This window comes from Nanorana parkeri, unplaced genomic scaffold (assembly GCF_000935625.1).
Source record: "Nanorana parkeri isolate BGI_ZX_2015 unplaced genomic scaffold, ASM93562v1 scaffold294, whole genome shotgun sequence".
Taxonomy (NCBI): Eukaryota; Metazoa; Chordata; class Amphibia; order Anura; family Dicroglossidae; genus Nanorana; species Nanorana parkeri.
The window spans coordinates 1,416,582-1,427,366 of record NW_017306562.1 but is presented as its reverse complement, the minus strand read 5'-3'; the positions used below and the strand labels follow the sequence as shown (position 1 = coordinate 1,427,366).

Below are 10,785 nucleotides of genomic sequence, written 5' to 3'. Positions count from 1 at the left end.
AGAGCTGTCTTGTGCACAATTTCTGGTAGCCCCCCCCCATAGTTCTTATCTTCAGACTACAGAAAGATTAGGGACACAATGGGCTTCTTCAGCCGCCAATGTGATGTGCAGTACTTCTGGTGTCCCTGGGCCTTTATGGAGGAGTGGGCTACCTCCAAGCATACTTGCTCTTAATTTTTCCATTGCTATATATGCACCAAGATGGAGGTTCTCAAACATTAGAGTCTCCCCACCCCCGCTGGTCATGCTTTTCTGTGATACTTTTATTTCCCCCCGCACCAGCCAGTGTACAATCTGTGCATAGTACACAAAACTGCAGCCCAGCAAATGGTGAGCATTCATTGGTCAGAGTAATGAGCGTGGTCTATGTTCCAGCAGACATTGCTCCTTTTGTAGATATGACCTACGCCTCCTCCACACCACCAAGGGCGCAGCTCCTGACCACTGAGCAGGACAGGAAAGCAGGCTGAACTTTTAAATACTTTATTTCTTTTTCTACAAACTCTTTTTCTTAAACATACCTTTATTTCGTTTTCAAATTTTACCCGGGTATGTATCTTTTTGAATTAAAAAATATATTGGTAATAGCACAATATTTTTTCAGCATGTTTTTTTGGTTTCATAAATTTGTTTTTCCTCTTTATATTAGGAAGGCAAATTACCTTTACAGGACCATTTTGTCATTCAGTAGCATTAGATGTCTGTCCATATAACAGTCTGATTGCACACTCTCAAACCAGTTACCAAAGATATCGCACATACAATTCAGCTTTTACAGGTGTGTTAACCTCAGCACACATATTACAATCTGATGGCTTATTCTACTAGGGATAGGCTGAATAATACAAAATATGGCAAAAAGGGCTTCCATGTACAACAACAGAGACTTCTGCACATTTGCATCAGTACAGATTAGAGGATTTATGAAGATTTTACCCAGATGCCAGTTTATTCTCCTCCCTAAACTGATAGTCCATATAAAAATATCTAGCAATACAGTTCCTGTCACCTTGTGTAGGATCTCTGCCAGTTATAAATTTCATGGATATTATGGGGACAGCTTTGTTCCTTTCTACACGAGGCCTTGTCTTGTGGTGTTCTGTTCCCAGAGACGGTTCCTTTTCTCCTTGAGAGACCTTTAAGCCTTTCTTCCATGGCAAAGAAGTCCACAGTAGACTTGAAGAAGTCAAGCAAAGCACTGTGACTCCACATTGTACTAGACACATCTTCTTTAATAAAGCCACAGTGGCCACCATAACGGCTCATCAATAGGAAAAAGTGAGGGTTTGTCTCAAAGAGTTCAAAGGGTATTGTGCTGTGGGGCTCCCCACGGATGGGGTCATCTTGGCTGCAGATGCACAGTACCGGAATAGCCACTTCATCAATGTCTCTGAGTGGGTCATTCCTTTCCCAATAGGAATCCCATGTCACACTAGGAGAAGTCTTCGTCTGGCAAAACAATGCTTCTTCGAGTTCCTTTAATGTCCGGCTCCCCAAAAGTCTTTCTGTATTGATCAGATGCCCTAAAGCTGTAGCATATCTATTCAAAATAAGAACAGAAATATAAAAATTTTAGTTTACATATAAAGCAGCAACAGTAGCAGTATTCAAACAATTTTCTATTATAACGATAAGCCAACTACTTACAGCTGAAAGATTGGCATTTACAAATGTATTTTATAAATGGAATATATGTCTAGAATGAATAAATACATTCTAGATTATTATGACCACCCCATTAGTACTTCGTTGGGCCGCCTCGTGACTCCACGAGATGTTGAAAGGTGATGCGAGGAATCTGACACGGCACTGTTGCCCTTCTGTTGTCTTGTACCAATCTTGCCACTCTCCGTTCTGCCCTAACATTGACTAGTCCCTGATGGCCACAATTCGCACGTTCAGACCCAGATTTTCGGCTGACAGTCCAGTCTTTAAACACTTTAACAACAGCTGCTCTTGAACATTTAACGAATTCTGCTGTTTTGCTGATACTCACTCCATGGCCCCGAGCGCCAACAATCATCCCACGTTCAAAGGCTGTTAAATCGCGTTGTTTACCCATATCTTCAGAAAAATATCACTTCTACTGTCGTGTAAACAACCTGCTTCCTATTTATAATGGTCTGGCCCTCTAGCAACTTCAGCGCAAAATTATAGCTAATTAGCCTACAAACGTCAGGTGGTCATAATAATCTGGCCACTCAGAGTGTGTGTGTGTGTGTATGTGTGTGTGTGTGTGTGTATATAAAATCTCTCTCTCATAAAGTGCTTCAGGAAATCTCATCTCAAAACAGTTAATGCCTTTTTGAGTGGGTGGTTGCCAATGTGGTTACCTGATACATACATTTACATGAAATATGAATATAAAGTCTCTGTGCTGATTCCTTCCCCGGTTTACATTGTACAGGACCATGAGAATTATTATGTTGGCCCTACTATGAGAATTTCTCCAACATATTGCAAGAGGAGGAGATCAGTAAAGGAACGTGTACTGGCAAGCAGAGATCTGTAGAAAATTGCCACTGCACACAATGTGTGCTAATCACTATCCATCCAAAACCAAAATCCAAGACATGATAGGGTTGTGGCCCAAATTTTGAGTGGTAATCTACAGATCAGCTATACAATAAAGCATGAGTGTCCCCAGCACAGCCAAGATGAGAAGGACTCTTTCATGACACAAATTACGACTGTGAAAGTAAATGAGTTGGGACCCTAAATAGCATTACTTGAACAGAAATAACTGACACCTCGAAGGCACTAACCTATAGGTGAACTTACCACTGTTGGCAATGCCCTCATTGACTTTTTGCACTTTGCGTGAGGCTCAGAAAAGGGTTGTTTATGCAGCCAAAAACTGTAGGTGGCAGTCTCATTGTTGCATAGTAAGATTTTGAAGGGATTGCTTTTGAATGGAATATATATCTGGGACTTTTATAAGTGCCATATATTTGTATGTTACAGTGATACTTTATTAGTTAAAAATAATTAGCAAATAATTGTGTAATTATTCTGGCAAGGCCAAGTACATGACTCACAAACAGTGAATAAAAGAAACACGTGAGTTCTTCAGTAACCCATAGCAGGCAGCAAACATTTATAGTTTACCAATCTGACTACAGTTGTTTTAAAAGATTTCTATAGAATACAGCTCTTTGCACATCAGCATTGCAAATTAAAGGGGCTCATGTATAAAGGCTTTCATGGCATTACAGATGCTAGATGGAGCGTAGGAATTTCCTATGCTGCTCGGCACCATCTAGTGGCTTGAATGCCATGTGAACAGTTATACGCTGGGACAAGTCTTTATACATCAGCAACCTACCATCTCAGTACTTTAGCATTGTATCCTAGTATTATTTTAATGTACCAGTGTACTCACTTTGTTTCTGGTTTCTTAATAGTAATACATTCCTGCAGCCTCCTTACTGCCCTCGCATGCAAAAATATATATAAAAAAGCAACCAGTCAGATTCAAACCTGCTTTGGGGGTTTGACTGTGATTGGAGGTAAATGAAGCAGAGAGTTAAAGATACATAGCACAAGTTTGAGAGGTCTAATGTTTCTGCTACTCATAGTGAACCTGTTACGTGGCCTGTGATATAGGAGTGTAGCATATTACACAAAACTCAGATTAGCACAGTGCAGAATTTACCTGATGGCATTAGCAGCTCACTAAGGGCTTGTTCACACCAAATGCGGACCAGATCTGCATGAGTTTCTGCACACGCATTGCAGTGTGTTTTTTTCCGCACTCTGGGCTGTTTTTGTAAAAAAAATTCTAGCCTAAAATGGTCTTTCAGTGCGTTCCAGGGCGTTTGCATGCATTTTTGATGCGTTTGCATGCGTTCCAGAGCAGGAAAAATAGGGCTTGCTGCAGCTTTTTTACAAGCTCTGGAACTGAATGCTGCAGTGTGAACTAGAGCCCAAAATACAATTGGAATACATTGGATGCAGTTTTGAACCGTTCTGTAACTGCTCTGCTCCTGTAACGTGCTTCGTGTGAACTAGCCCTTAGGGCTTTTGCCTGGAATCGTTTTAGATCGCAAATAATATCATACTTCCATATGCTTTGTTGTACCCTTTTTAATTAGGCAATTATCTAATAATTAATTGACAGGCAGCCTTTTGGCTGAACAAATACTGCCAACAAGAAAAAGATGACTGAAAGCTGACACCCAAAGATGGCGCACCACCATTCCCTCTATCAAACAACAGTTACCTCAAAAAGGTCCTGTCAAAACAGCCTTACTCTAAAAATAGGGGTAAAAGGTGGAAAAATCTTATATTTACAGAAGCAGCAGCAAATTTTTAAAAACAGACTATGGAGAAGCAATCTTAACTTTGTTGGGCTCCCCAAAAAAGCAAAAGTCTCTTACCTGGCAGGATTCTTCAAAAAGCCTCCTGAACAAACCATATGGAAGGGACAATTCTCTCTACCGTGAAAGCAGGTGTGAACTCTAAGAATGTCACCCACAGGGCCCTGCCAGAGATCTTCCTTGCAAACATGTTTAATTACAGGGACAGAGGACTTGATCCTTTGCCTGGCAAAATAATCGAGTACAGTCCTGTTTTAACACCATGGCATTACTTCCAGACTTCCCCACCAAAGTCCAAAAACTATTAACTATTCAGCACTAAATTCACAGAAGCACAAAAAGTGGCATCTACATGACCTGGAAATTAAAAACACAAAGTACAGTATATGCAGCTAATCTAGGAGTAACTAACAGTAACTATACCATCGTGGATACCATCAGAAAGCCAACTCTATAGAACCACCATGACATCTTTGCAAGGCTTGTAATTACTCAAATCTTTGCCTTGACTCTAGACTTATTGTAAACCCAATCATTGACTTATTTTGTCCACAAAATGCATAAAATGAATAATTTCTTCCTCCAAATTGTAAACTAGCGATTGCTATTTAATCTAGTGCAACTATGGTAAAGTTCATTTTCTAAGTACAGCAGATGAGCTGGCACTGCTCTTTCAAAACAGAATAATGTCTGTGCTCAGTACAGTGAGCTTCAGCAATTGTTTGTATGAAGCAATGGCGAAGTTCAAGATTTACAATAGCACAGTGACTCAGTATGTGTCTCATTGCTTACGTATTAGAGATGCAGGAAAAGCCAGAAAAAATAATTGCAGTTTAAAACTAAGTAATCATAGAGTTTTGATATACCCCAGAATGGTCTGGGGTACATCAGAATGTCATTCCTGTACTGTGGTGACTTAAATAGGGTTCCCTCCACTCTTTATTTGATATTGCCTTCCTTAAAAGTATACCTGTGATCACAAAGGCTTACCTGGAGGCCACATCCTCCACTTTCAAATGACCCTGTCACCAGTGTTATTTTACAAAAAACCCGCCTATAAGAGTATTTTTGTACTTGGCTCACCAGTGCAATCATTCTACTGTCGAAAGACTTGAATGCCTTCTTCCCCCTGCCAGCAGTTTTGGTTCCTTCTACCAGCGAATACATCCTGTAGAGACGTAGGAACTGGCAGGACAAACCACAGCGGCCAGCAGAGGGGGGGGGGGCACATTTGACATATGAATTTGACATTTATCGATGGTCGAATGCAAACATACAGGAGGCGCTGGGGTGCGCGGTGGCAGAGATGTAGCATATCATGATTATAATCATATATAATCATGAGATAAAATGGCAACCACAAGTAAAATAACCCATGTGGCTTGAACAAACACATGTTGGTTAAAGCTATTGTAGGCTGTGGGAGTTCTGGAGTTCTGGCTCTGTGGCATTAGTGGGGCAGGGAAAGGTGTAGGACAGCCCATGTGTTTAGTCTGCTACCCACCCAATGTACACAAGCCATGCCTGGTCTGTGCTGCTGGTATGTATAGGCCATAAGGAGTTAATAAAGACCATGATCCGCAGACAAGGCTAGATCTGCCAATGTAGTGTGACACAGTGGGTGGATTACACATGGACTCTGTTAATCAGTTAATAAAATAGACTTCAAGATAATTTCATTAACGGAGCCCTGGTAAATAATCACTTGACCATGGTGTCTGATACTTGGTCCACTCTAGTAGATGCTGAACTAAAAACAAGCTCCATTATATTCATCAATTGCAGTCATTTTTTCACATAAACCTGATACAAAATGTATTGCTGTGAAATAGCTTGCAAGCTGAACACCAAGTTATCCATCGTCATAAAATGTCTGTGAAGGTTCTGATTCATCCAGGTCATGGTATATCTGTAAAAAATTAAGTCAAGGCAACTGGCTGTATTTTTCTTGAAGACGTTTCACTGGTCATCCAACCAGCTTTCTCATTCTATTGTCTGCCACATACAATGCTGTTTAACACCTCAATGCTGTTTTAACATATTATTAACACCTTATAGCTCCAATTATGCAAATGCAATCAACACCTGGTTGCAATAGATTATGTGGATTGGAGCCACATTCACCATATTTATTGCCAGATAATTTTTGTACAAGTCCTTCTGAATTGAGAAAGCTGGTTGGATGACCAGTGAAACGTCTTGAAGAAAAATACAACAAGTCCAGTTGCCGTGACTTATTTTTTTTACAGATACATTGTCATAAAGACCGCTATTACATGTGCAACTGTTATTTTCAGGGCTTGTTCACACCAAATGCAGACCAGATCTGCATGAGTTTCTGCACATGCAGTGCGGTGCGTTTTTCAGCGTTTTTGATGTGTTCCGGGGTTGTCATTTTAAAAACAAAACTTTTTTTAGCATAAAATGGGTTTTCAGTACGTTTGAATGCGTTTTGGTGCGTTCCAGAGCAGAAAAAAAATAGGGCATGCTGCAGTTTTTCCACATACTCTGGAACTGAATGCTCTGGTGACACCACCAGTGCTGTTGAATATATAAGTTGACTGTTCTCTAGTGTTCTTTTTAAAGAGTGTATATGTTGTTGTAAAAGATAATGCTGTTAAAAAAGGTTATGTTTATTCAGAAAGTAGGGTTGCACAGATACTTTTCGAGTACCAGTGCAGATACTTGGCATTTTCATGAGAACTACCGGGGTTGCAGCGGTTGCAGCTGGGACCTAGCTCTGGCACTCCCCCACTGTCCTGAAATCATTAGTCTGTATTGTTTTAGAAAAACTGTCACATGACAATAAACAAAAATGTATCAGTACTCGTACTTGTAAGTACTCGGCAAGTACCAGTACTCGTACTCGCAAAACTGGTATCTGTTCATCCCTTTATTTATATTTATAAAAACAGAATCGTACATTAAAAACAGAGATGTACAAATCCCAGGAGCTCCGTGTGCTCCTTACAAATGACAGCTGCCTCCTAATTTATGAATTTTTCTCTAGTGTAGTCTTGGAGCTCAAAAGTATCGGTACATGTACTCGTACTTGTACCGAGTATTGTACTTGGTATCTGTGCAACCCTATCAGAAAGCTTACCAAACAAGCCAGTACGAGAGAAACAAGCAATTCATTTTTTTCCCCACACCAAAGACCAATCGAGTAGACACTGCTCCAAGCTCACTCTCGTGAAGGACAACGTTTAATAGTCTCACGTTTAGTTTACCAATTTGCATTGAGATTGAAGTACATCATGGGAGTGAGCTTGGGGCGGTGGCTTCTTTACCACACACACAGGGACCATGAGGAACAAAAGTAGCCACCCTCCAGAAGGAAGGACAGTTTTAGCATGAATTCAGAGATGATTTGAGGATCTACAGCTGAGTGATACACAAATAAGATACATTTATGTTAATAGTTAAGGTACTTGAATGCATTTTTAAGATTTAAGGAGATCTATGTGGTGAGTGAAAATCACTCAGCCTCATAGTTCGAGGCGACGTGTGACAATTAGGCCCCATTTCACACTGAGCGGATTATCGCGGATATTTACCTCTCGATATCGCTCTCCAATGCATGGCAATGGGGCTCTGTCCGTCGCTGTCGCGGGTCGTGCGTTGCTACAGCAGGACCCTTTTTGGAGCGGATTTTGCCGCGATTCTAGTTTGCTCAATGCAACCATTTGCGCGATATCGCGCAAATCGCACGACAAACACGTGATTTGCGAATCGCTCAGTGTGAATGGGGCCTTAAACTGTCACACATCGGCTCAATAGATCAGGAAGTGAGCGAACACATACTGTCGCTTGTTCACTTCTCGATCCTGTCCCTGCAGAGAGCCGTGACCGTCACTCACGGCTCTCTTCAGGGATTCCCCCCCTCCCCTGTCCGATCCTCCAGCGCTGACTGGCGGAACGGACGGGGGAAGGGGCGGGTACAGCTGGCTCTGCCTCTAGATAGGTAGCTGGGTGGATCTCGACAGTAATGTCGGGATCCGGCGGTGGAAGTCTCAGTTTTAGTTTGAAAATCACTCACCTCATAGTTCTACTTTAAGCTGGCCATACATTAGTAGATTTCCCAATGAACGTTCGTACAAAAGAAACTTCATTTAATTCTAACATTTGATTTTGGAATGAGTGGAGTTTCCCGAAGGAAAACCACATTCACTGTTAGAATTTAATTTGTTTGGGAAACATTTTCTATCCTGCTCCTTTGAGTTTTTTCGTCACTATGGTCGAAGTCGATCGTCGATTTGACCCCATCAACTAATAGAAAGTTGAAAGAAGTTCTTTTAAAAATGTAAGAAGTGTATGTCCAGCTTAAAAAATGTGAGAGCTTCAAAAGCAAAACTTCCAATAAGGTCATGTAAAAGATATATTTGCATGACTTCATATAAATAATACTGTAATAACGTATCACTATTTAACATCACAGAAATGTATACAGGCACAATACAAATATTAAAAAGAGGGCATACACTATATAAATAGTACAGGAAATGACAATAAAGTCTAAAGAATAAAAACCACACGAGGACTGAAAGTCCTGCCTTAAAAAGCGTACAAAGTAACCACATCATAAGCCAGCGTCATTCTTCTGTAGATTATATTTGACTAGCTTTAAATGTGGGAAGTGACACAGGCACATCCAGCAAGCATTAGGTCTGCCTTGCTGAGGAAATATAATAAACATGACAAACCTCACTGAAACATGGAGCTGGATTCCTTACATTTTACCATACAAACATTAAAAGGACACAAAGCTGACAGGAGGTCATGATCAAAAGTTTCTGAAGGAAGGCGGGTTATTGTTCCCTATAGGCCAGCTATGTTTGGATTTTTGTAATGAGAAAAGCATTATATGCTTAAAGCGTATCTAGACCCAAGGACAAAAATGTAATCTGTTATGTTTCAATATACTTTACCAGGCCAAGCTCTCCTACAAAAGTGTCAGATAGAGGGTAGAGACAAACCATTTACTACTGACAGGATGCTTACAATGGTCAGCTTTGATTCATTTATGGAAAACCTTTATCCTAAATGGAAAAAATATATTTCTGTAACTACTTAAAAGTGTTAGCTGGAGTTCAGATTGAATTTCTTAGTCAAGTCCACCTAAATCTGCTCGTGCATCGACAGTACTGCTGTCCAAGGGTGGCTCCATTGCTCCTCCATAGAGTGGAGCCACACTAAGTAGCCGCGCTGAAAGCCGAAGCTGGCCGAGCGGCCGGCCATTGGCTGGCCAACAGCCTGCTTCTGACAGCTGGGCAGAGCCAGCCGTGATCTTACGGCTGGCTCTGGCCACTTGTAGTGAGATCAGCGTCCCCGGTTACCAGCTAACCAGGGACACTGATCTCCAGACAGCAAACTCTCCCAGGCGCTCCCGCTCCCGGCCGCCCAGGATAGAAACAGTGCTTTCTCTTTTTTTTTTCTTTATTCTGACATGGAGCCGTGCTATTGCAAATTGAAATAGCCAATAGGAATCTAGCAATGCATTCCTATGGCCAAAATGTATTTTTTCTATTCTGACACGGCTCCGTGTCAGAATAAAGAAAAAAAGAAGAAAGAGCAGTGTTTCTCTCCTTGGCGGCAGGGAGCAGGAGACTCCCGAAACGCCCGGGAGAGTTTTTTGGGGGTTTTTTTTTACGACAGCAGAACCGCTGACCAATAGAAAACAGTTGGGCGGAGCTGGCTGTCACTGCTAGCTCCGCACAATCGTTTTCTATTTTTTTTCTACTTTTTAAACAATTTTTCTGTTCTGCTCGGTACCACAGGAGGGACTGAGCAGAACAGCCGAGCGCCGCTCAGTGGCATTCGGCTATTCACTCACTGCTGTTCAGCATCTATAAGAATAGACCGAACAGCAGCGATTAGCCTGCCGGAGGTTCGACTTAGCCGATCCAGATGTTGGATCGGCTGAGTCGAACTCCTTCTGCACTTCGGGTCAGCCGAACATGCTGAGCATGTTCGGCCAACCCAAAGCCACCCGATGTACGGCTGATTTCAGCCGTACCAGCCTGAAGTGAATAGCCGAACAGCGTTCGGCTCACTTCACTTTAGGTCGGTCATTCACTCGGCTGCCTACGGCAGCTTAGTGAATAGACCCCTAAGTGTGTTACTGGCTGATCACCAGGTGAAAATAAAAATGTTAACGAATGCAGCCACCACATCTAAGGCTTGGTAAGTTCTCCGGAGATCCTCTCGCTGGGGGAGCAAGTCTCAATATTCATTTCTGCGGAGATCCTCTTGCTGGGGGAGCAAGTCTCAATATTCAGTTCTCCGGAGATCCTCTTGCTGGGGGAGCAAGTCTCAATATCCATTTCTCCGGAGATCCTCTTGCTGGTGGAAGCTAGTCTCAATATTCAGTTCTCTGGAGATCCTCCTGCTGGTGGAAGCAAGTCTCAATATTCAGTTCTCCGGAGATCCTCTTGCTGGTGGAAGCAAGTCTCAATATTCAGTTCTC

General features: G+C 41.8%; 1 protein-coding gene across 1 annotated transcript in view; it reads right to left on the bottom strand.

Moving 5' to 3' along the window:
* Positions 1-966: 966 nt before the first annotated feature.
* Positions 967-10,785, bottom strand: part of LOC108787954 (protein ABHD15-like) — a 34,268-nt gene continuing 24,449 nt past the window's right edge. The window contains exon 3 of the mRNA XM_018557652.1: positions 967-1,540. Coding sequence (XP_018413154.1) covers positions 1,006-1,540 — 535 coding nt within the window. The 3' untranslated portion in view covers positions 967-1,005. The remainder of the gene's footprint in view (positions 1,541-10,785) is intronic.